Source organism: Pholis gunnellus, assembly GCF_910591455.1.
Source record: "Pholis gunnellus genome assembly, chromosome: 17".
NCBI classification, from domain to species: Eukaryota; Metazoa; Chordata; class Actinopteri; order Perciformes; family Pholidae; genus Pholis; species Pholis gunnellus.
This window is the reverse complement of record NC_136544.1, coordinates 17,895,030-17,917,842: the sequence shown is the minus strand read 5'-3', so window position 1 is coordinate 17,917,842 and position 22,813 is coordinate 17,895,030. Positions and strand designations below refer to the sequence as shown.

The 22,813-nt window shown below is 41.3% G+C and overlaps 1 protein-coding gene across 1 annotated transcript; it reads right to left on the bottom strand.

Annotated features, from left to right (window-relative positions):
* Positions 1-518: 518 nt before the first annotated feature.
* Positions 519-22,240, bottom strand: baiap3 (BAI1 associated protein 3; the record flags this gene model as incomplete). Its single annotated transcript, XM_079178327.1, has 33 exons — positions 519-622; positions 806-1,011; positions 1,080-1,203; positions 1,280-1,400; positions 1,729-1,812; positions 1,902-1,973; positions 2,507-2,615; positions 3,615-3,694; positions 3,786-3,854; positions 4,156-4,371; positions 4,659-4,754; positions 4,942-5,082; positions 5,679-5,802; positions 5,931-6,082; positions 6,212-6,263; positions 6,379-6,476; positions 6,590-6,646; positions 6,854-6,944; positions 8,069-8,193; positions 8,375-8,492; positions 8,582-8,685; positions 9,345-9,437; positions 9,519-9,626; positions 9,783-9,888; positions 10,612-10,689; positions 11,366-11,410; positions 11,627-11,840; positions 13,333-13,399; positions 13,746-13,805; positions 14,212-14,319; positions 14,496-14,579; positions 14,997-15,084; positions 22,107-22,240. The coding sequence occupies 33 exons, from the start codon at positions 22,238-22,240 to the stop codon at positions 519-521; spliced, it is 3,528 nt and encodes a 1,175-aa protein (XP_079034453.1).
* Positions 22,241-22,813: the final 573 nt, after the last annotated feature.

Sequence of the window (22,813 nt, the reverse complement as noted above, 5' to 3'; positions counted from 1 at the left end):
TTTACATCCTAAATAGGCTTTCATGCAATTTATCTCCGCAATGTCCAAGGGGAAGGAAACGTATCAATACTGGTTACTCCCCTGCAACTAATGAGCATATCTGAGGTATAGATTTAAACTCTGGCTGAATACTATTGGATACATTAGCTACTTCCACAAAATAGTTCTGAAATGTTAAATCTATCATATCAAAGATCATACAACAAAGATAACAATTACCTCATTACAAAAAATATAGACCGGTAACATTTAGGATCAACTATCCATTCAATTTTAAAATATAGTTTGACTGAGACAGCATAGGGTTGCACAGTGACAGGATGTTCATCTCCCAGTTAGAAAACCGCTATAAGCTTCACTGTTTTCCTTTTTTTCTCTTTTCATTTTGGTATAATTACTGAACAAACGATAACATTGGAAAAATCAAATATTCAAATATTGTAAACATCGTACCAGTACAAAAGCACATGTCGCAAGACGTGGTCAGAAAACACCAACACAGGCAGCACGGACAGCTTTTACTCCTCCTCCATTGACTTCTCAATCTCCTTCAGCCTGCGGACAAACTCCTGAGCCTCCTTGTCTCCGATGCGAGCGTCCAGCATCCTCATGATTGGCTTTTCTGGAGGGGAGAGCAAACAGATGAGAGTAGTTCCGACACCTGACACAAATATCTCTGGATTGAATGGCTTTTCATGTTGAAGAGGTAATTGGAAAACCCAGACCTACACCCTCTGGTCTCCCAAGAACCAATATTATGTTTGTGTAAAACAAAGATCTTGATACAGCCTGGAGCTATATGTACCGCTGGGTTTACTGCGAGACAGGTGGAGAATGACAGGCTGGACGCTCTTGCCGGCAGCTGAGGCGTTCGGTCTCCCTGGCCAGCAGAAGTCGCTGAGAGGAGCCACGGCTTCACCGGCGAAGTCGTTGGTGGAAAGCCAGTCATAGTCCATCACAGTGAAGGTCAAACAGGCATACCTGTGTCTGTACTGTTCCGGACTGACGTGGCTGGAAGACACAGGGGCAGATCAGGGTATGCACAAACGGGAAGAAGAAGAAAGGTCAACAGTACTCACAAGTAAAAGAGCTCGTCGAATACTGGGTGCAGGGTTTTGAGTTTCACTTGCGTGCGTTGACTCTTGGCCATAGGGAACAGGTGGTGAGGACAGAGCTCCACTATGACAAATGGGTCACTCAGACCTGAGAAAGAGCAGAAAAAGTGAGTGCAAACTCAACTTTCAATACGACAACCTGTGTTTTATTGTGACACGTTTACCGTTAGCATCCAGTGCGATGATATCTGCAGCGTGCAGAATCTCCACCGTCAGCTTCTGCTCTGGAGCGTCATAGTAGCACTTCACACTGATCCGACCAAAGCGAGTATGTTTCAGTGTTTTCTGAAACAATTTTTTATTTTTTTAATCACAGAGGATTATCATAACCAGCATGTAAAGCTGCAGAAAGAATTGAAATTATGTTATAATATGTAAAAGCACAACTCATTTTGAAGTTTCCTTCAGCAGAAACAAGGTGAAGGAAATATTGAAAGCATATATCAGTCTACGGGTTACAGAACCTACAGCATCTTGTTTTTCAAGAACCCAGGGGAAGGCAGATTTTCAATCAGAGGTAAAGACAGACAGAGACAAAGGGTTGTGCTGTCCAATCAATACGGCTCGGTCCACCTTAGGGCTCAAATGAAACTGCCAGTAAGTGGAAACACACCTGTTGGGAAATCTTCTCCAGATAGTACTGTTCAATCAGCTCAAAGGAGGGACATTTATTCAGCCTGAGCTCCTCATCCAGGACCTAAAACAACACGGCCAGAAAAGCAAAAAGATAAAAAACACCTTGGGTAGGAGGATATAAATCCTAAAAAAAAGTATAAGAACTCCTACCTTGTAGTCTTCACTCTTCATGTCTTCCAGGGAGAGACCCTCTCCCTTGACATGCAAGAACTGCAACAGCGTCTAAAGCATTCAAGGGAAAAGATAAATATATATAACTTGGAGCTGAGAGTCTTCACATTCATCCCTCTCATTTTGATAGAATGAAGTCTCAGCATAGTAGGGAGACAAGTTGTTCACAGAAACAGCATGAAACCTCTGACAGGCAAACACGATATCTGTCTGCCAAACTCCAAACTCAGCCCTGTCGTGCAGCATGCCATGACTTTTCATGCAAATCTGTCACGTCCACTGCCAGCTGGTTAGATTGGCGTTAGAATATACAATAGCTCCCCACATTGTCATTTATGAGGGACCACGCTTTGGTGCTGAACTACTACCTGGGGACTTCATAAATATGTAATATATGCTAATGATGGCACGGCGGCAAGCTTAGAGAGCTAATTAAAAGGATGCTGGTATCAGCGGTGATCATTATCTGTACAGAGTTGACATGTCTTTCTAAGCAGACTACTCCTCTTAGTCAAACTATGCCAGACTGGATGTAGCTAAACAAATAGTATTGTGTGATGAAATGCAGTAGCCTGACCACTGACCTCCACTGTGTACTGGAAGCGGTTGTAGAACTCCACCTGGACGCCCCTGTTTTCTGCGACTGCATCCAGGATCATCCGCAGGAGCAGCTCCCACATGCTCTGGAGAACTCTACGAGGCAGCAGACACAATGAGACACCCACGCGTTTGTGTTTAGCAGCTCTTTCAATAGCACACCAGTGCCCTCACTTAGCCTCGTGTATGTTTTCACAGATAATAGCTTGATAATGATAAGTGGTAACACTGAGGGGTATTATTGTTATGCCAAAGCTTACAGTACACAATAGCACAGGAGTCCCATGCTAAATTGGTGCACATTTCATGCTTGGTCATCATATCATGCCTCAATCTTAAAGCCTGGGTAGGCAGTTTATTTTTGGCCGACACTGGGCAAAAATACCATACAAAACTTTGAGCATATTGTAATTCAAGTGGTCTGAGAGAAAACTAGACTTCTGCACCTCCTCTTGGCTCTGTTTTTCAGGTTTCAGAAAATCTATCCCATGACGGGAGACGTGCACGTCTCTTTGATGAAAGCCTCACGTTTGAAATGAATGACTAGTACTTGTACAGTTAACTGTATAAAACGTTTACATATGCCTGCGCTCCTCTGGTGGGAGGGGCTTAGGACAGGGAGGGAGGGGCTGCAGGATAAGGGCTGTATTCTGTATTTGTTTGTCTTTTCTAGAAAACTGCCTACGCTGGGGTACCACTTGAATTGAAGTATGCTGAAAGATTAGGAAGGACTTTTTGCACAATATGCTAAAAATAAACTACCAACCCTAGCTTTGATCATAAAAAAAAAACATACTAACACTGGGAGTTGCCATAGTGGCTTTGATGGTTTGTTTGCAAGACTTGCTGGGTTAACCTGCTTTAAACAGCTACATGTGCTGTGACTTTATGTTGTGAATCCTTTCTTGTTTGTGTCTCATAATTATGTATGTAGTCTTTCATCATTAGCTGCACAGGCTCACCAGATGGAAATGAGCAACTGGTACGGATGTGGCACAATCCTAACTCAGAATAGTTATTGAAATTAATTTGCACTGTTCCTGTCAAACAGAAAATGAAGTTTATAGTGAGGAGAGAGGAGAAGAAAGTAATTACCTCGTCAGATTCTCCTTCAAAAGGTTTTCAGTGAGGATCACCATAGTGTCTTGTAAGTACTTCATAAGGGGCGACACAGCCTAGAAGAAGGGCACATTAACATACATTACACACATACAAACACCACTTATCCGTGAATGAATGCAGCAGAGAACCACCTCAAGGCCTTACGTCGTCATTGTTGATGGAGTCTGGAGACAAGCTGATGTGCTGGATGTACCTCCGCAGCTCCGGCAGCATCTGCACAGATATATTCTCTCATACATGTGCATGCAAGTACAGATACAAAAAGGAATCCAATTTTGCAACTTAATTTCCCCATACACAGCATCCAAGCACATAGCATTTCATCTGGACAATTCTTTTAAAAACTAACTTTTTCTAATACTGAATTTAGTGATGTACACAAATGAGTCACTGAGTCATGAAGTCACTGCTCAGCCTGTTGAATGGACTTTCAAGGTTTTCACTGGCAGTGACAGGGTGAGTCATACTATCAAGTAGTACTGATCTGCAGGTATTCATGCTTTGGGCACAGCACCTTGTCGGTGAGCAGCGTGATGAGACGCTTGGCTTCTCTCTGCAGGTCCAGGTCCATGTTGACCAGCTGCCCATTGAGAGCCTTGTAAACCTGCTCCTTCCCCTCCACCCCGCAGGACTCCTCCATGGCCCGCTCCACACCTTGCCAGTCCAGGTTACGGGGCAGGTGACCCAGGAAAACACGCACGTGCTCTGTGTTGTTCAGGGCGATGCAGAGCTAGCAGAAAGCGAGGTGGTGCAGAACAGGAGAAACAGAGGGTGGAGAAGTGGAGACACAAAGAAGGAAAAAAAAGCAGGGCTACAGAGAAGTGGAGGAACGGGGTGCGAGTGTAAATGATTGACGACGAGAAGAGGCAACCGTGTTTTTTGTTGTTGGTGTAAACATATCTCATCTCCTGCTGAGCCTTTTGTGTTGCCAGGGGGACACACATTTACTTCCTACGTCATTGCATACCCCCCCCCCCCCCCCCCCCCCACCCAGTTCTGTCTTGCTACAGGCGTTACCTGCACTGTGAAGCTCTTGTAGTCTCGACCCAGCTGGTTCCTCTCAATCTTTCGTGTTATCATCTCTGAGTAGCAGACAGCCTCGCTGCAGAAATTCTGTGAAAGAAAGAAAAAAGGTACCCGTCCTGTTATAACGATGACATCTACAGTTTTCCTTTTTTTTTTTTTGACTGGTTCAATCTTTTATCAATCCTGTTGTGTATGGATGCGGGTCTGCTCAGTGTCTTGTTTTTGTGCGTGCGGGATGCGAAAAAGTGATGGCGACACTGAAAGCAGCACTCACGTCTGTCAAACGTGTGACAAAGATGAAGGCCCCCGCAGAGTCTGGCCAGGCCAGCTGGAGCCAGATCTCCCGTACCTGGCTGAAGCACGTTACCACCTCCACTGCCGAGGAGCTGTGTTGGGCCTGCTGCACAGGCTCGAGCTGCTCACAGAACAAATGGAAACACTGTCTAATGTAATTGCTTTTCTTTAAAGTTCAGCGATATTTTAATTCAGCCCGTTACCTGTGGAATCACCTCTATCAACAGTTAATAAACACGGTATGTTATAAGCCAATAAATGAATATATTTATAACTGCTTATCTATATATTATATATTCTAAAAAAACATTTTGGCATTTGACAAAGAATTTGACATTCTGCTTAAAAGTATTTGAATGTGCCATGGTGGTTGATGGATTATTAATTCATGCTTTATTACACGCTATATAACTGTAGTAAACACTTCTTGTGTCTATAGTAGATATATTTATAGACAGTCAATCCATTTTAAAAGCAGACATTTTGACATGTAGCAGGGTAAACACAGGCGTAATTGATCAAATTAATTATGGTCCCATTCTAATGTGTGTGTCATAAACATTCCAGTGAGCCAACATGCACAATAGCAGGACTTAAACGGAACTGGGCCATGACTAATGTTATTAATTACACCTGTGTTTATCCAGCGCCGACAAGTTAAAAGTACTCTCATATTTGCTACTGACTACATATCTTCGAATGGCCTCTCACTCTCACCTTGTCTGCTTCCACTGCTTTACGAATTCTGTCACAGGATTTGTCATGAACGATCTGCAGCCACTTATGAATCGATGACTTGAACCAGTTATGAAAGCCTGTCAAGGCCAACATTTTCGCGTCCCTGTTGGAGAGGAACACAAGTCCTTTTCAATAAATTCAAAGCGGGTTGAACTCTGAAACAAACAACCACCCGTCAGAGCCTTTTATGCTGCTGTATGGAATATCATGAGAGTTGAACTGATAACCAACTTGAGAGGAAGAAACTCTCGAAAGCCTTTGAGGATGTTCAAGGACATGAAGAGCTCAAAGATGGTCTCTCCCATTGTCTGCGTCAGTCTGGAGCTCTCCTGCTCCAGAGTCCCACAAACACGCTCCATTGCTACATTTACGTCATCGGCTACCTGAAGGATTTAATAATTTGACTCATAATTTGTTCAAAAACGGTGTCAAATTTAGCAACAACACTGAATGACTCACAAGGCTTTAAAAGACTTGTTAACAAAGACTTTTCACATCATTTTTTGATTTACCTGTTTCTCCAACTGCCTGTATGATGTGCTGAAGAAATCTACTTTCACTGCACTGTAAGAACACACAAACAAAGGATGACATGGCTTCAGTTGGTAATCCAAATCAATGTTCCTGTGCCAGGTAACGTTTATACATTGGTTTGTTTTTGCACAGCGTTGGTATTCACCTGTAGAAGAGATTGTTGTAAACGTTTTGGGCTTTCTGTACGTCTGCACACACGGAATCAACCACCTGAACCAGCTTCTTCAGCTGCTCCTCCAGAGTCTGCTTTGCCAATATAAAAATGAACGACATCGTGGATGTTAATCCTCAAGGCACAGTCAACGAGATGGAATGACCTCTATTATCAGGACTTATATTAATCAGTATAAACATACCCCATCCTCCGGTTTATATCGTGCAATTAAGCTCTCGTACCACTCCACAGTTCCTTTCTGTTGAAATAATTACACAAATTAGGAGAATAAATGAGCTACTTAAAGTTGGCCTGAGGAGTACATGAATGTAGTACAAACATATACATTGACCTGCTAATTAGGTCATTCATCTACAACACCTCAATTAGTCAAAAACTCCACAGGGTTCCTTCAAGTGAACCTACTGTAAGACAAGTGTTTTTTTTTCTTTTATTGCATTGTTACCTTGACAGCGGTGGTGATGTCCAAATGCAGATCATTTCGAAGGGGACACACAGTCTTAAACGCCCGCATGTTTTGCATGTAGCCAATCCCCCTGGCATTCACAGACAGGAAAAAGCCATTTACATTACAAGACTGATTTCTGGTCACATAATTAAAATTCACAACATTAAAAATATCATACAAGCACAGTAGCTTCAATCTCACTAAATTCTTTGCACTCAAATTGTGAGCAGGATCCTGCACTGTCTCTGCAGGAGAGGAGAGAGGCTGATTCTGGTGAGTCACTCTGAGTGTGTTTCTAGAGATCAAGAAAAGATTTCCCTCGAGGTGATCATTGGGCAGAGCTGGACTTCTTACGGGGGAAGTTTCTGTTAAAAAGAAACCTCCACAACAACAAGAACTTCATTAATTAGCTGATTTTACTGGCTGACATTTATGTGGAAGAGAATCCCTAATTTGGTCCATTTCACTGCCCTTCCTTCTGTTGTGTATTGGTAACTCAAAGCTAAGTGGGTCCATCAGACTTGATTCGGAGCAGAATGTCTCTGCAATACCGACCAGATCACTATCAAATTTAACGCAGATATCTATGGTCTCCCATCTGTTGTTTCTCATGATTTGATGGAGACCGGAACATTTCCTGATGGCCAACACATTGGTTGATGACAATGTGTCATAAAATTAATGCTTGGAATCCATGAAATTCACTGTGGATATTCATGTTCCCCAATGAATGAATGTTTGTGATTTCCTCAAGCTGTTTCTTGATGCACACAAGCAACATCAACATCTATATGATCTATATCAGTCATTCCCAAAGACTGGGGTCGGGACCCACAGGTGGGTCGCAGGACATTTTATCAGGCTTGCTATCAAATTTGGTCACTGACTTTACTGGTGGAATTGAAGCATAATATCATAGGGAACAATATGTTATGGAAGATAAGAATATGTAAGTAAACATATGTATGTTATGACCACAATATGTTGTATATATATCAAATAACATCAATTTTTAAGGTTGTATACAACAAAATCTGTGGTCAGGAACAAATGTTTAAAATTTTGAAATGAGAAATGAGCAATGATTAAGATATTTGTGTTTAGGGAGCCCAACACTGCTTCCTCCGCAGAGTATGACTGACTGATTAAAGTCTACCTGGTATGGCAGCACAGGCGAGTGTCTGATGTGATGTGATGGCAGTGTGACTTTACCTCAGCATGAGCTCGTAGCGTGTAATGGCAGCAGCGCTGGTGCAGGGGAAAACCTGACGCATGTTCTTCATCAGGCACAGGCAGTGCTCTGTGTACAGCCTGAAGCTGTCTGACAGCTGCCTCTCCTGGACACAGGAAGGGCCCTCAGTTATAGCTTTAAGTACACTGGCTGTGAGACATTTTTGGCTGGACCAAAAACCTTGATGCATGTCAGTGAAGAGCTGAGCTAATGAGGTGACTGTTTCCAGATGGTGAAAGTTTTTTTTTTTTTTTTTTCTACTGAGAGGCCGATGGCTGAAAACCTACCAGGTCGCCCCTCACAGCGGTGGGGTCCCACTCTGCATCGACGGTCCTCAGGAGGCGCAGCAGCAGGGAGTAGCACATCCTCTGGGTCCGATGGTGGCTGCTGTAGCACTGCCAGCGTCTGGGTTTAAAAAACAAAACAAATGCCTTTTACGTGACGCTTACGCTTTCACATTTGATTTGATCAATTGTATACCCGTTAATACTCACATAACAGCCTGTTGGAGAGGTGAGAGATCAGTTTGCACAGCATGGTGAGTCAGCACAGTCCATGCTGGAGGACAAACCTTCCCGTTCCAGTTGTAGGGCTCTCTCTAGGATCATATCCAGCAGATTACCATGTCAGTTCAGAGGAATCTGTTCGTACTCATCACAAACTTTGTTTAAAATATAAACACTACTATAAACTAATTAACAATTACTAAAGTAAGTTAACATAATCATAATGACAGAATGTTAAACTGGTGTTTTTCTCTTTAAGGCTGAGGAGTAAATATAGAGAGCGCAGCCTGTGCACTGTGGGGGTTTGATGAAAGTGATTCAAACTGACATCTCAAAAATATGACTATGTTGAGAAAAGAAATTCATATATCATGGTGCCATTTGCTATATTTTCATTTTTGGGGTAAAATAGTCATTAGCAATCACAATTCATATTCTTATTCTGCATAAATTATAAATACAATATAAAAAAACTATTCAATTAAATTGATAATTTCTTATTTTCTTTTATAGTTTTGTCATGTACAGATATGCAATGATTGCTGGATAATAGATATGTAGATGTCCGAGTCTGTTTCTCATCATGTGATAAAACGATGGGGTGTGTGTGTGTGTGTGTGTGTGTGCGCTTTATAACTAAGGCCTTTCATAATAGTGTCCACTGGGGCCAAGCGTTACTACCATTCGCCACTGCTTTAAGGTTGTTTGTTATTTACAGGTTGCTTTGAATAAATATCTGCATTTAACTCACCTTAACATGACCGTGCTCATACTCCACAATCTGACTCAGCAGTTTCTTGTGAATGGAGACATTTGAGTCGGTCTGACACAAAGCCGTGTCCCTCTGAAAGGGAAAAATAAAGTTAAAAGTTGGTATTCTTACACACGCAGGAAGAGGAGTATGCAGTAATCTGAATTTACAGACCTGGCTGGTGAAGAGCTTCAGTATCAGGTGACATTCTCCTTGAACTTTAGATGTACTTGATCGAGGCTCCAGCTTAAACCAGGTGTCATAGCCGACAATTGGGAACTCCTGCATGAAGGAATCAGCCAGATCAACATAACCGACACAGGGAGAATTCTTCACATTGTGTCTTTCGGGGGAATATATTTGTGGTTGTGTTTTGATTTGTCACAGTCGCTCGACGCCCCTGAGTAGTGAGTATTTGATTGGACTTTGAACGCTCACATTCAAAGGGATGTTGATGCATCCGAGGAAGTCGTCGGCGTTCTCCTCGGAGCCTGATGATGCAGATCCATTGGAGCGCACTGACTTTGCTATCTGCTTAAAGTACCTGGCAAGACAAACGCAGGGAAAAGGGCATCTTGTGTGTCACAGGTTGAACTCATGTATAAATGTAATGTAAGAGCTATAACCTAATATTTTGTATTATTTTAAGGGCATTTATTTCATGTTTTTATGAGATGTGACTTACATTAGAGCATCGTCAGAGTGAGTTTCATTTCCTAATGAAAGTTTGCTCTTACTCCAACTTTTTGTTCAAATGGAAACTGCATATTTTACACCAGAGGTCTGATCCTTTTGTCCCTTGGTTATGAATGACATTCTCAGGTTTTCATTAAACATGTCTGCTATTTATTAGTCTCTCCATGGCTACGGCTGAACTCTGTGTTCTTTGTGTGCACAGCTTCAGCACAGCGCGTTCTGTATGTCAGTCATTCTTTGAGGTTAAAAGGACAAATACCAAATGATCTCCTAAAATGAACATGGTGTCATTATTTTTAACAAATGTAGATAACATTGGCTTCTTCATTCATGAACTGTAACTTTTGGCTTTAATTAAATTGAAATGACACTTTGATTGACAGGTTGAATGAGTCATCTATTCACTGCCACAATGCCAACTGGTTGAATAAATGAATTACCAACTTATATAATTGTGCACAAAGTCGCAACTTATGATTCAGTTGCACTTTAGCCATTGAAAAAAAGACAACATTGCTAAAGGAATATGCAGCATTTCAAAGAAAAATGTACACAATAGAGTTTCTTCTACCTGCCCATTCCTCGAAGTCCACTGACTTCATTGAGCTTTTTGCAGGCCTCTGCAACAGACACATCATCGTCATGATCCCTGAAGAAAAGAGAATTCAGAGGTTATTACAACCTCTCATCTCCTGCAAGAACATGCCTCGCTATCATTGCTCAACAATGAACAGAACAAGAAGATCTATCTGGCATTCAAGAAAAGAACTTGGAGTTAAGTGTGAGCTCTTCACAAAGCTTTGACTGGGGGTAAGAAAAGTTTCTTTATCAGCTAAATAACGACTCTTCAACCAATCTGTTATGCAACTTGGCTCACAGTTTCCCAGTTTGTTACGAATCCAAAAGGTACAATTTTACAGTTTCGAGCTGAGGCCAAAAAGGCAACTTCGCTTTCAAGCTTAACCAAGTACAATCCCTTTTTCTCCATCGGACCTGATAGACCATTGGTTTGAAAAATTGAAAAACTGTGATTGCAAAAGCAGTGTGTGCCAAAAAAAATAAAATACATTAAAAAATGTTTTTGGGGAAAAGTTATTGATTTCAAATGTGTTTCCTAAGTGAGTACCAAAAACATTTGTTGGAGTATTCCTTTTTGCATTTACGGTACACTGTATGTATATGTATTTTGTTTCTGTGACGCAAGAACAAAAATACTAATCTGTATGCAAATTTAACCTAATATAATGAAATAAAAAATATTTCTTTGTCCCTCTGGCATGGTGACATTCAAATATATTCAAGGAGTTGCTGCGTACTAATCTTACCATATGTCAAGATGTAAGAGGTCATTATGGACATCATCTATTTCACTGTGAAAAAAAAACAACCAAAAAAACATTATTAATTGAATAATCATCTCCATGAGTAAATACTAACAAGAAACCCATCAGTCCTTTAGTGCAGAGCTGATGACACTGTGCTGCACTGGTCACATATCTAACAAATTCAGTGTGAAACAAATGAAACTGTGAATCCTGAATGTCACACATATCACAATGTCCAGCACTGAGGTCTGCTGTACTCACAACACAAAGTGCTCGTCCCACACTGGGTTGAGAGTCTCTGGTTTGACCTCGGTCACCTGGATGCACCTGGCAGGTAACACTTCCTTGGTGCTGGAGCGTTTCTCCAGCTTATCCTTTCTCTTCCTGAAGCTGAACTTTCTCTCCTTCTTCTCCTCCGTCTCCCGCGGGCTCTGGCCCAGCAGGATTCCCAGCATGCAGTAGGGGTCGCTGTACCCTGGCAGGCCACGGAGTGATGCATAGAAAAGGTTATATCACACACATGAAAACTGTTTATGGCCATCACTCTGCCGATGCTGTTAGGAGGAGGGAAGCCTTTGGGCTCATTTGTGATTACAATCAGTGTTGTGTTTTGGTAAAGTGCTCGTCAACGTGAAGATTGTGACTGGGTGACGACAAGCTTGTTTGGGATGAATTTCACCTCACATGGAAAGTGGTCTCAGGTAGTTGGCTGTGGTCGAGGGAAGTGACAAAAACCTGCAGCCATTTTTGACAAACAGGAAGAATACAGGAGGTCCAACACTGAAAAGATCTACTATTATTAATATTTTACATATCTAATCACGTACCGCTTATTATGATATCATGAAGTGGTTGATGTGATTTGTTATATCATAAATGTCATGCGAGTAGCAAGTCCGCCCCAACCTTATTCCCACCCCATAATAAAGAAATACTATTCAAATACCAACACCCTCACATTGTGCAGTCCTCATATAATTACATGCATACTGGGCATTCATGGAGAGATGAAAAGAGGAAGGTATGCAAGATATTCACATCAATGATATGTTGTCAGACCTCAACATTTGTCTATTTAGATTTTCATGAACCACACAACAATTAACACCACAAAAAGTCACAAGCAGGTTGGAGAGATTTTACCCATCCTGCGTTGTATCATCACAGTCGTGTCTTGATGGTCACCCACAATTGGGGAAACTATTGCAAGATGCTTATTGGTTAGGATACGAGTTGTTCCCATACCGATACCAGTATCAGAAAAGCCTCCGATCCAGCTTAAAATGCTGGATCGGATATTGTTGAACATGGGCGAACTATTCACCGATCTGATATTGTGTAATCATATCGTTTATCTGCTCATTCACGATACACAGAAACGGCAACAGCGTGCGTCACTTAGCTACCTGATCTGTACGGCCCAAGTCGTACTGCAGACGTGCAAACTTACTTGTGCTACACATTTGTGGTTTAACACTCTCGTGAACCCTATTCTTCAAAAAATCTGTGTTAAAATTGGCAGGAATAGAGTTAGTTAACGTTAGCTGTTAGCAGCCAGTGGCCAGCATTGGCTAAACGGAGCTAACAGCTAACGTTAGTGGAGGTTGCTTTGAGTTACATTATGATGCGTTACATCTCTATTCAGTAAAAAAGAGTGTTATTAGAAAGGTAATTTATAACATTATTATGATGTGTTGAAATATAGTCTTGTAAAATGTAGTATAGTGTATTTGAATAAATACAGTTGTTTGATGGAGCATTCCAAAATTAGTTATTGTTTAGAACGGTTCTGGGATGCTGGTGAAAAACGTTAGTCTGTATAATATTATATATAAAATACGAGAGGTATCAGAATCTGTATCGGAAAGGAACAAATAGTATCTGAACATCTCTAGTTAGAATAGGTTGTCGGGCAACTCTTGCAAGAGTTTTAGCAAATGGTGGGTTACCATCTTGAGATGTCTCACCATTTGCGTCCTTGGCCATCAGACTCTTTGCTTTCATGACAGAAACTCTCAAGGAAAAACTGGCTCGCTGTGAAAAAAAAAGCAATTTACTTTCTATTCAGTAGGAAACTGTAAATGCAACAAATCAATGTCATGCATTGAATACATTATAATAGATCAGCATTCATTGTAGTAATCTTCTGGACACGAAAAAGGATCTATCTGACATTGCAAGTACTTAAACTGGCAAACAAAAATGTCAACATTTAATAATTTGTTGTATATAGCCTACAGTGTAATAAAAATATACCAGCATAGACTGGAAATATACAGACTAGTGTACATTTTTCAACTTACATATAGAAAACTGATGTCAGCTTCATGTGCAACAGTATAGCCGACAACTTGAATGGACAGAGACTCATGAATCTCACCTTGGATTCCTGAACTTTCTGGAGAATGATGTCATGCTCCTCCTCGCCCATATCAAACACCTTGGGTGGTGAGACGGTAAAGAAAAAAGCTTTTATACGCAACAGAAACGTGAATGAACATTCGAAGAATACAACACAACCACCCACTCCAGACATTAAAGAGGCTACAATCCCGAGCACGATTTCATGTGAATGGATTTAATATCACAGCTGTATATCAGCGCACAGTGTGACTGGACTTTGATGTTTAATCAGGTTATCGCCAACAGCATCTGCTCAGATTCTTACAGCCTGCCCACAACAAATAACACTGTTGTTGAGTCTAGCAGCGGTGTTAATAACAGAGATGTAATGGAGCTCAAAAAATACATTCTGCTTTTTAGAGGGACAGAGGGAGGATGGTAGGGAGGTAGGTAGGTATGTACTGTAGGTAGAGAGGTAGGTTGGGAGGGAGGGACGTAGATACCTTTAGCAGGTAAGCAAACAGGTCTTCGTCACTTCTCACATGTTCAGGTGAAGGCACTCCCACCCGGTTGACCACCGTGTAAACAGCTTCCTCATAAAGCAGGTCCAGCTACATGAAAACAAACTCCACTTAATGACAATCCCTCAAAAGTGAATAAATAAAAGCTGATGTTCTTTCCTCTTCGTGTTTTCTGCTTTGAAGCACATCAAAAAGCAAGGAGGTGTCTGTTATTGTCGACTTTTACAATTAAAAAACTGCTGAAATACAATTAAAAACAGACGCACCTCTGTCCTCCGGATTCTGTCCGGGATAAAGGCCTGATCCACATGCTCTTGCGGCGGCGGCACTGTGCAGGCTCCTGTTTCGCACTGTGAGGGGTCAGAAACAGTTCAGCCAAAACAAAAGTGTAGAGGATCTTTCTACAACTAATGCATTAATAGCCACTTCATTCTAACCAATTATGATATGTAGTGTAAATGTTCCTTATGTTTGGATGATGACTCTTTTTTTACTCTTGTCTTACAGCAATTTGGTAATGAAGACATCAATTGCTCTCAGCAAAGATGTTAAAGAGCATTATTGCCTTATTAGCATTGGCAGCAGGAGGAGCTGAACATAACCATCGACAACAGCTTGTCACAGCTGAGCTTCCAGTCTTCCAAGCACCCAACTCGACCCGGCCCTTCTGTCTGTACGCGTCACACTGGCGTGAACAAACGCTCGCAATGCACGGACGTGTTTTGAGGGCGCAACAGACGGAAAAGGGGAAGTTGGGTGAGGGTTACCTCAGCCTGGGCAGTCCGCCGCATGTTCTCCTGCTTCTGAAGGATGGCATTCACACGCTCAAAAAACTCCACGCTCTCCTCGGAAATCCTGCCAAGAAGAGTAAACAGAATGACAAATCATCCCTAAAAATAGAGATGAAATACTTGGGAAATATATTAGTTTCTGAAAAAAAAAAGTTAGGCGACATGCATGTAACAGTTAATCTCATCAAACGAATGTAATATTTCTGGATCCAAATTAAAAACAAAGTGGGATTCAGTGACATCACACTGCATCCTGTTTACAGACACTTCAGAGAAGCGTCTGTCAATAAAGATGATCTGTTTCCTCGTTATGTCGAACTACAGCACTCCATCGCATGCTGATCAGCTCCTTATTAGCCATCAAACACCTTCTCATCTCATGCACTAAAAAGCAAAAGCAGGTCTGGACCAAAGCTCTCAGCAATCCAGCATGTCTGCACTGTGTGAATCTTGTTAATCTGCTATGTGTATGATGAGCAGGGCTTTGTGCAAAATGCAAATGTTTCCCGTTTCCTCCAGGTGTGAGTGAATCCCCGGACTCCCGCTGGCCCAAGTTGTCATGGTGATACATGCACATTCAGGGAGGGAGTAGCTGGCTAAACACCTTGGGGATCCCCCCCCTCCCTCCCCTCACCACCACCTCCACCCCAACATCTCACCCCTCCCAAACCTCACACCGGGCGTCTTCCTCCCCGGCCTGCATGGAGATCACTTGGGGAGCTGTGGCAGAACCGTCTGGATCAGCCATCAGCCATGCGGTCTGCCTGTAACTCCTCACCCCCACAGCTCCCACACCTGCCAGCTTCTCTCTCTCCGTCCTGTTCCTCGTCTCTCAGCCAACCCCATCACATTACACGGAGGAGATGTCCACAGAGGAGCTGTCACGCTCCTTTATTAGCGTCATCACATCACAGCAGGCTAGTGGCAGCCCATCCCAGCACCCACTGACTCTCGCCATGGTGGGGGAGCGGATGGCAAACCCCTGAGGTATTGATGAGAGCTAATGGCAGTCATGCTGAGAGAGTTGTCAGGTTTCCACTGTCGTCAAACCCAGTAAAACTTGAAAAGTGGATGTATTCAGTTTAAACGGCTTAATCTTTCATCAAATGCTATAAATACAGTAAATTCTTCAAAGTGTCCACAGTTTTTAATCAAGTCGTGCTTTGCAGTAGAGCTGATTTTCATTAACCTTTAATCTGACAATTATTTTCTTGACTGCTAGATTAATTTGGTCCATAAAATTGTCAGAAAACTTGACACAGTGCCCATCATAACTTTGCAGAGGCCAAGTTGATCTCATTCAGATTGCTTGCTTTATCCGACCGACAGTCCACAACCGCAAAACAGTGAAATATCATCCAAAACTAAGAAAATCTGCAAATATTCATATTTTAGAAGCTTGAATTGACTTTGGGGTATTTTAATTAAAATAAATGATTCAATAATCAACATAATTGCTTTTTAGTTTCTGTCGATAAACCTGTTTCATCTCCTCCAGTTCAACCTTTTTATTTATTAGTATTGTAACAAAGACAGGACTTTAATTTTCACCCTCACTGGTGTGTTTGTTGATTTTGCCAAATACTGATCAAAAACTGAATTGCTATTCTGATCCGAAAGCCCCTCAGTCAGTGTTTGAAAGCTTGAAGCCACAAACCAATAATATCTTCTGCAAAAAAAAAGCCTGTTCGGCTGACAAGATATGGGAGGTTTTGTTTTTTGGAGCTTACAGTTTTCATTTGCACATATAGCACAAATAAGCCTAATTTGATTGTGATACTTTTGTTATGAGACACTCAATTCTCTCCACATCCATCTTCAATCATCCAGGGCGTCCTCTTATCCAGAAATCTGTCCCATCTTCTGTCAGTCAGCTTGAGGATTTGTCCAGACAGTCTGGAATCTTTTGTTTCCAGCTTTGGGGCGACGTGTTTATGAGCCGGAATAAGATCCAAATGATGCAAATCCAGTCAATCCTGATTTGATACATCAAGAAAAAAACAATAATTCAACCTTTGTCTCTCTCTCTCTCTCTCTCTCTCTCTCTCTCTCTCTATTTTTCTCTCTCTCTCTCTCTCTCTCGCTCTCAATAACAAACTGATTTGATGTTGCTAGGAAACAGGTCCTGTTTTTTTTTACTGTCATTTTATTCTAATTTATTTTCAGAATTCATTCCAATTTCCTGTCTGGGGAGTAAATCAGAAGAAATACATAAATAACAACATGGACACTGTACTTCTATCTACGAGAATAAACGTGACTAATTGTGGGTGTGAAGATGACAGCAACCCCTCTCTTCAAACTTCAATATAATGTGGCAGTGCATACATAGTAAGTAATAGCACAGACATCACTGTTGTTTGCAGCATGAAAGACAATGTGACGTCTGTATGCATTCTAATGAAATAATCAGAGTTTTTAATGCGATTCATCGCGGTTGTCAGTGCTGCTGCTCCTATCACAACAGAGAATCTCTTCCATGTCAAGGATCCCCGCTCAATACTACACACAGCACTGCTTGTTTTACTCTAATTACATAGTTGATTAAGCAACAAAACATTACAGGTGAAGAGAATCTAATATGGAGATCTCCATTCGATAACTTGCGAAAGAAACAGCAGTCTCCGAGCTAGAACTATACTGACAGAGAGAACACAAGCCTGGTGTGAAATTATTTTAAACTTGGGTCCTCTTGGGTGCTTCACAATGGTGCTCCACAGTTTTTACTTTTCACTGTGCAGGTCAATAGCTGACTGAGGATTTGATGCATTTTAAAAACAGGCAACAAGTGCAACTCCAACATAAAGCTCTTACATGATTCCTGACTACAAGGTAGACGATGCTTGAACAGTATTATTGTTACATTATTGTTATTGTAGGCATTCCTCCCTCAAGGATTGTATAGCATGTCCACACCTGCATGTGTAAGGGGTCCAATCAACAGACCCAAAGAAACCATGAATTCATGGTGTCAATAAGCATGCTGCCTGTGTAGCACACACCTGATATATCTTATTCTTCTGTGCCACTGAGCTCCCAAAAACTATAAAAAACATCAATGGGCCACACTGTAAATTTCCCTTCTATACAATGAACACAGGCACTATGGTTTACTCAATCACACATACACCATTCTTCTGATGACAATGCAGAAACAGTGAAGCCAATGCGAAGTGCCTTCAAGTTGCATTCTTTCTAGTGGCCATCAGGGGGCGACTCCTCTGCTAGATGAAGTCTTTGAGAAAATGAGCGTACCTTCAACTGATTTATTACCTCAGTAAACATTGTAAACATCTATGTCTATGGTCTCAAACACTAGTTTCAAGTCTTCTTCAATATGTAAAATATACAATACATAAGATGTTCATTTAGTAAATGATGGTCCCATTTAGAGTAAAATAGACCATAAAGCAGGGTATGCTTTAGGGCGGGGCTACCCTGTGATTGACAGGTCGCTACCACAGCGTTGTTCGGTCTGGGAGCTGTCCATGTTCTCATTTTAAACCTTTTTAAACCCTTTTGTAGTTGAAAGTCAATTGTAAAAAAAATGTTTGCACTGAGCTCCAACTTCTTGTGTCACTTCTGGTTGCAAAAAACCAAGATGGCGACGGACAAATTTCAGAACTGAAAACCTCAGTCCACAAACCAATGGGTGACATCACAGTGGCTACATACACTTCTGATACACAGTCTATGAGGAGATAAGGAAAATATCGATGGACAGAATAACACATTGTTGGTTTTAGTGTTTTCATGAGATTGAATAGCATAACACCAGCCGAATCATTGAAACCAGGGGTTTCAAATTGACGACGGCCCAAAGGACCGAACCGGCTGCCAAAGAGTCCAATCGGGCCCACTGGGTGACTTTGCAAATAATTCCAGTTTTTCAATAAAAATTCCAGTTTGTCCAGAGTAGCAGGCTCTATGCTGGATATGCTGTTACAGAGCCTACTTGCTTACACACAGGCTACATGACACAACACTGTCAAGGCTACTGTCCACGCTGGAGCCAACGGTAGTAAAAATGTCATAAAAAGTGGACACAGTGCCAGGTTTTTCAAGAAAAAGGGACCACTTCCTATTTCTTCACAGAAGTAAATGGGAAGTCAGTGTGCTGGGTGTGTTCACAGCACCTTTCAGTGCTCAAGGAGTATGTAATTCGGCACCAAAATCAGGCATCATCATGGCAAAAAAACACAAGAACTTCCAAAGACAACTGAGAACAGAGAAGATAAATAATGTATTGGCAAGTTTAAGGAAACTGTTTTTAGTTGTAGCTGAGAGACATCTCAGCTTTGTAAATTCATTTTACATTTATTGTGAATGTTTTTAGAATGCAATAGTCTTCCTTACACTACAAGAACGGGAACAATGTGACGGTGATGTTCTTTATACGTTGTCATGCAGTGGTCTTACAGGTCCGGCCCACTTGAGATCAAATTGGGTTGTACGTGGCTCATGAACTTAAATTAGTTTGACATCCCCGATTTAAATGTATAGTATGTCTGTCTGTAATTGCACGCGCATTAAGGTTTTCCGTTTAATGTAATTCTAAATTGATTGTGTTATTCCTCATTAATCAGAAACTGAGAGCACCAGTTCAGTGTCACTGAGGAGTCAAATCCATTCGTGACAGTGTAGCGAGCTCACAATTCAAAACACAGTGGAGTGAAGTGTGAAGTTCACCACTGTTGACGGAGACGGAACAGAACAGTGGAACAAGCAAACAATAATAAACCAAGATATGAATGTAAATATAAATCCCTGTGGGTTTTTTGCTGTGTAAAGTCCGATCAAGCTCATCTCTGACAGTGTCTAGTGCATTTTCACAGACTTTGGAAACCAGCTCACAAAATCATAATTTGCTCAACTGAATTAAAAACCCTCCAGCATGCCGGTCTCCGCTCTGAAAGCTCAGCTCTGACAGCCGACCACGCCGCTGGGTCAACAACTGTGGCTGGAGCAGCCCGGATGTACCCGGCCTCATTTTCAAATTCTCAATTAAAGTGAGAGTGCAGGCAGGCCAGCAGCAGTCTGAATGGATAACAAAGATCAACAGCCTGCCTCTAATGACGAGCGCTCGGCGTTCTTGCACGGATGAGACTCAGTGGGAAGGCGGTAGCACCAGGGAGCTGGCATGAGAAATGAGAAAAATGTGAGATACTGACAGTTCAAATCACTCTTTAATGAAGAAGACAAATAGGCTCCCATTGAAGCAGATTTTACATCAAATTGCATCAGGAATACAATAGAAAATGACGAATCAACAACACATAGGCAGCATGAAGACCATGCATTAAATAAAAACATATTCATGAAAAATGGTCAGCCAATAGTCTTTCAAATCGCAAATTCATCAGCGTTGAGCAAAGAATCTGAGGTTATCTTCCACGTTAAAAATAGACACGGTCGTCAGCACAAGTATAAGTTCACGGCAGCAGCCTGTATTTAGGTTGCTATAGAAACCACAGGTTCATAGAATTACTTTTGGCTTCAGATGACGCTTCAAAACAAGACTGAAAAAAACAGACGAACGATTTGACCCGTTGCCTGTATAAAAGCCTTCTACAGGGACAAAGGAATACAACTTAAGAGATCAGACAAGATCAAAAGCACTGAGGTCCTGTTTATTCTCAGCACAGTCCAGCCAACGGTAAAACATGACGTTATTAAAGACATAACTCAACATTTTAAGAGAAACACAAAATAAAAAGAACAACAAAGAAACATACATACATATATCATACTATACACATATAAGCATACATGTATAAATACACACATAAAGTACATGCAAACAATATTGACATAAGAACATGTAATAATTTATAACAAATCAACAATTGAATTAATGGGTCGTGGTCAAACAGTGAGCAGCACCTTTTATAAATAAAAGGCGTGGTGTTGTATTTTCTTATATATAAAACAACAACTATCGACGAACCGTTTCACCTGTAGTTTCCATCGTAATGACAGACAAGAACATATATAAATGTCTTTTAGCGGTGGTTTCTTTATTTATAGTCTGCCGTACAGTCAGTTAGTACATATCGTTTAGAATGTTATGATCACTGTTCTTATCGGCTTTGTATGTGAGTGACTTAAAGATGTCTTGCTGTTTTTTTATGTTCAACATAAATACAAAAATACACATATTGTAGACATAAATGTACATACAGTACTCACACACACACACACCAATATGAACCCATGTACCAGTAACTTTAATAATAATGGATTTAAACACAAAACACACACGTAAACTAAAACATATGGTGATGTGCTCCCCTGATTTATGATGCACCCAGAGGTCTTCATCACTCAACTAGCAGCAGCAGTGTGCGGTACGACGGTTCACTCGTATGTTGAAGGAGACGTGTGGACATCAGAACACTGTGCTGTAAACTGATACTCAAGAAAGCAGCATTTGTGACGGGGTCAGAGCCTGACTGTGCATGTAATAGTGTGGTGGTTGATGTGTCCTGGGGGCTGAGGCAGCTTGTTGCATGGTCTCCTCTATATATAAATCGCCAAGCACATTCAAACATAGAAATAATGACTTGTGGCTTCAGCGGAAAACAAATGAATCACAGACATAACTTATTTCTCATGTGCGTGTGCTATCATCTCTCTGAGATATCCTGAATCCAATTTCATTTTCCTCAATAAAGAATCTCTTTATTGAAGCTATTACTTGTCCTAAGCGGCAACAATCAAGTGAAAAATTAAGTGACATAATAAACAGCCCGGCTCCTGCTTCTCGCTCAAACTCAACTTCATCTGTTTTCATCCAAAAGCACAAAGCGCATCACAACTTTACTTTTAACATCATAAGTTCAGGCAACGCCTCTGCCGCTCAGTGGGCCAGGAAGGATTTCATTACATCTCTGAATTCTCTCTAAAATCGGTTAAACTCTTGAGTGACAGAAAGGAAAAAACGGTTAAACTTTTTGTACCGGTTAAAATGAAAACAGCACCACAATTCCACAAATGTCACATCCATTAAAACAACAACAACATAATAACTGGAAACCAAGTACAGAACTTGCAGGAGTGTGCATGTTTGCACACAAGAGAACTCACCTGCGAGGTAAGGAGTCAGGACAGTGTGTGAGGGGGCTGCTGGCGGTGGGCGAAGGCTCCCTTCGGCTCCTCAGCGACTGGCTCCTCTGCACCTGCCTCAACACACTACTCTTCAGGTCCAGCAGCGTCGTCATTATCTCTCACTGCCGGAAAAGACACAAAGAGGTGCAACCCGTGATTAGCACCGTTTGAGTAATTCACCTCTATTCTACAGAAGTGAGTCAAAGTATATTTAATTTCAGCTGCACAGCTGCATAACCTCTTTGCTCTTGGAACATAATTATGCTCTTCTATGCAGGAGGTGTGTGTTCTATTTCTGTTTGAGTATAAATTATGCAATTTATCTTCCACCTTTTGGTCTGGCCAGTTCAAAGCCAATCAACCTTTATTTTTGGGGATCACATTTTGCACAAAATATGCAACTCAGAGCTGAGAGCCACAAGAGCCCCATAACAGCAATGTCAACAAATCACTTCAATGAAATAGCAACAGAGCTATGTTTGAAAAATGATTCCAAAAAATGTCTTAATCATAGACCTGGGGAATCTGCAGGACAAACACTAAAAGAGGAAAACTAGACTATGTTGTAAAAACAGCTCAGTCAAAGCCAGATGATGTGAAAACAGAATAATAAGATGTTTACTGAGTGTTAACAAGAGAAGAGCGAGTAGGAAAAGAAGGGAAATGTGGGCTTTACAGAAAAGTAA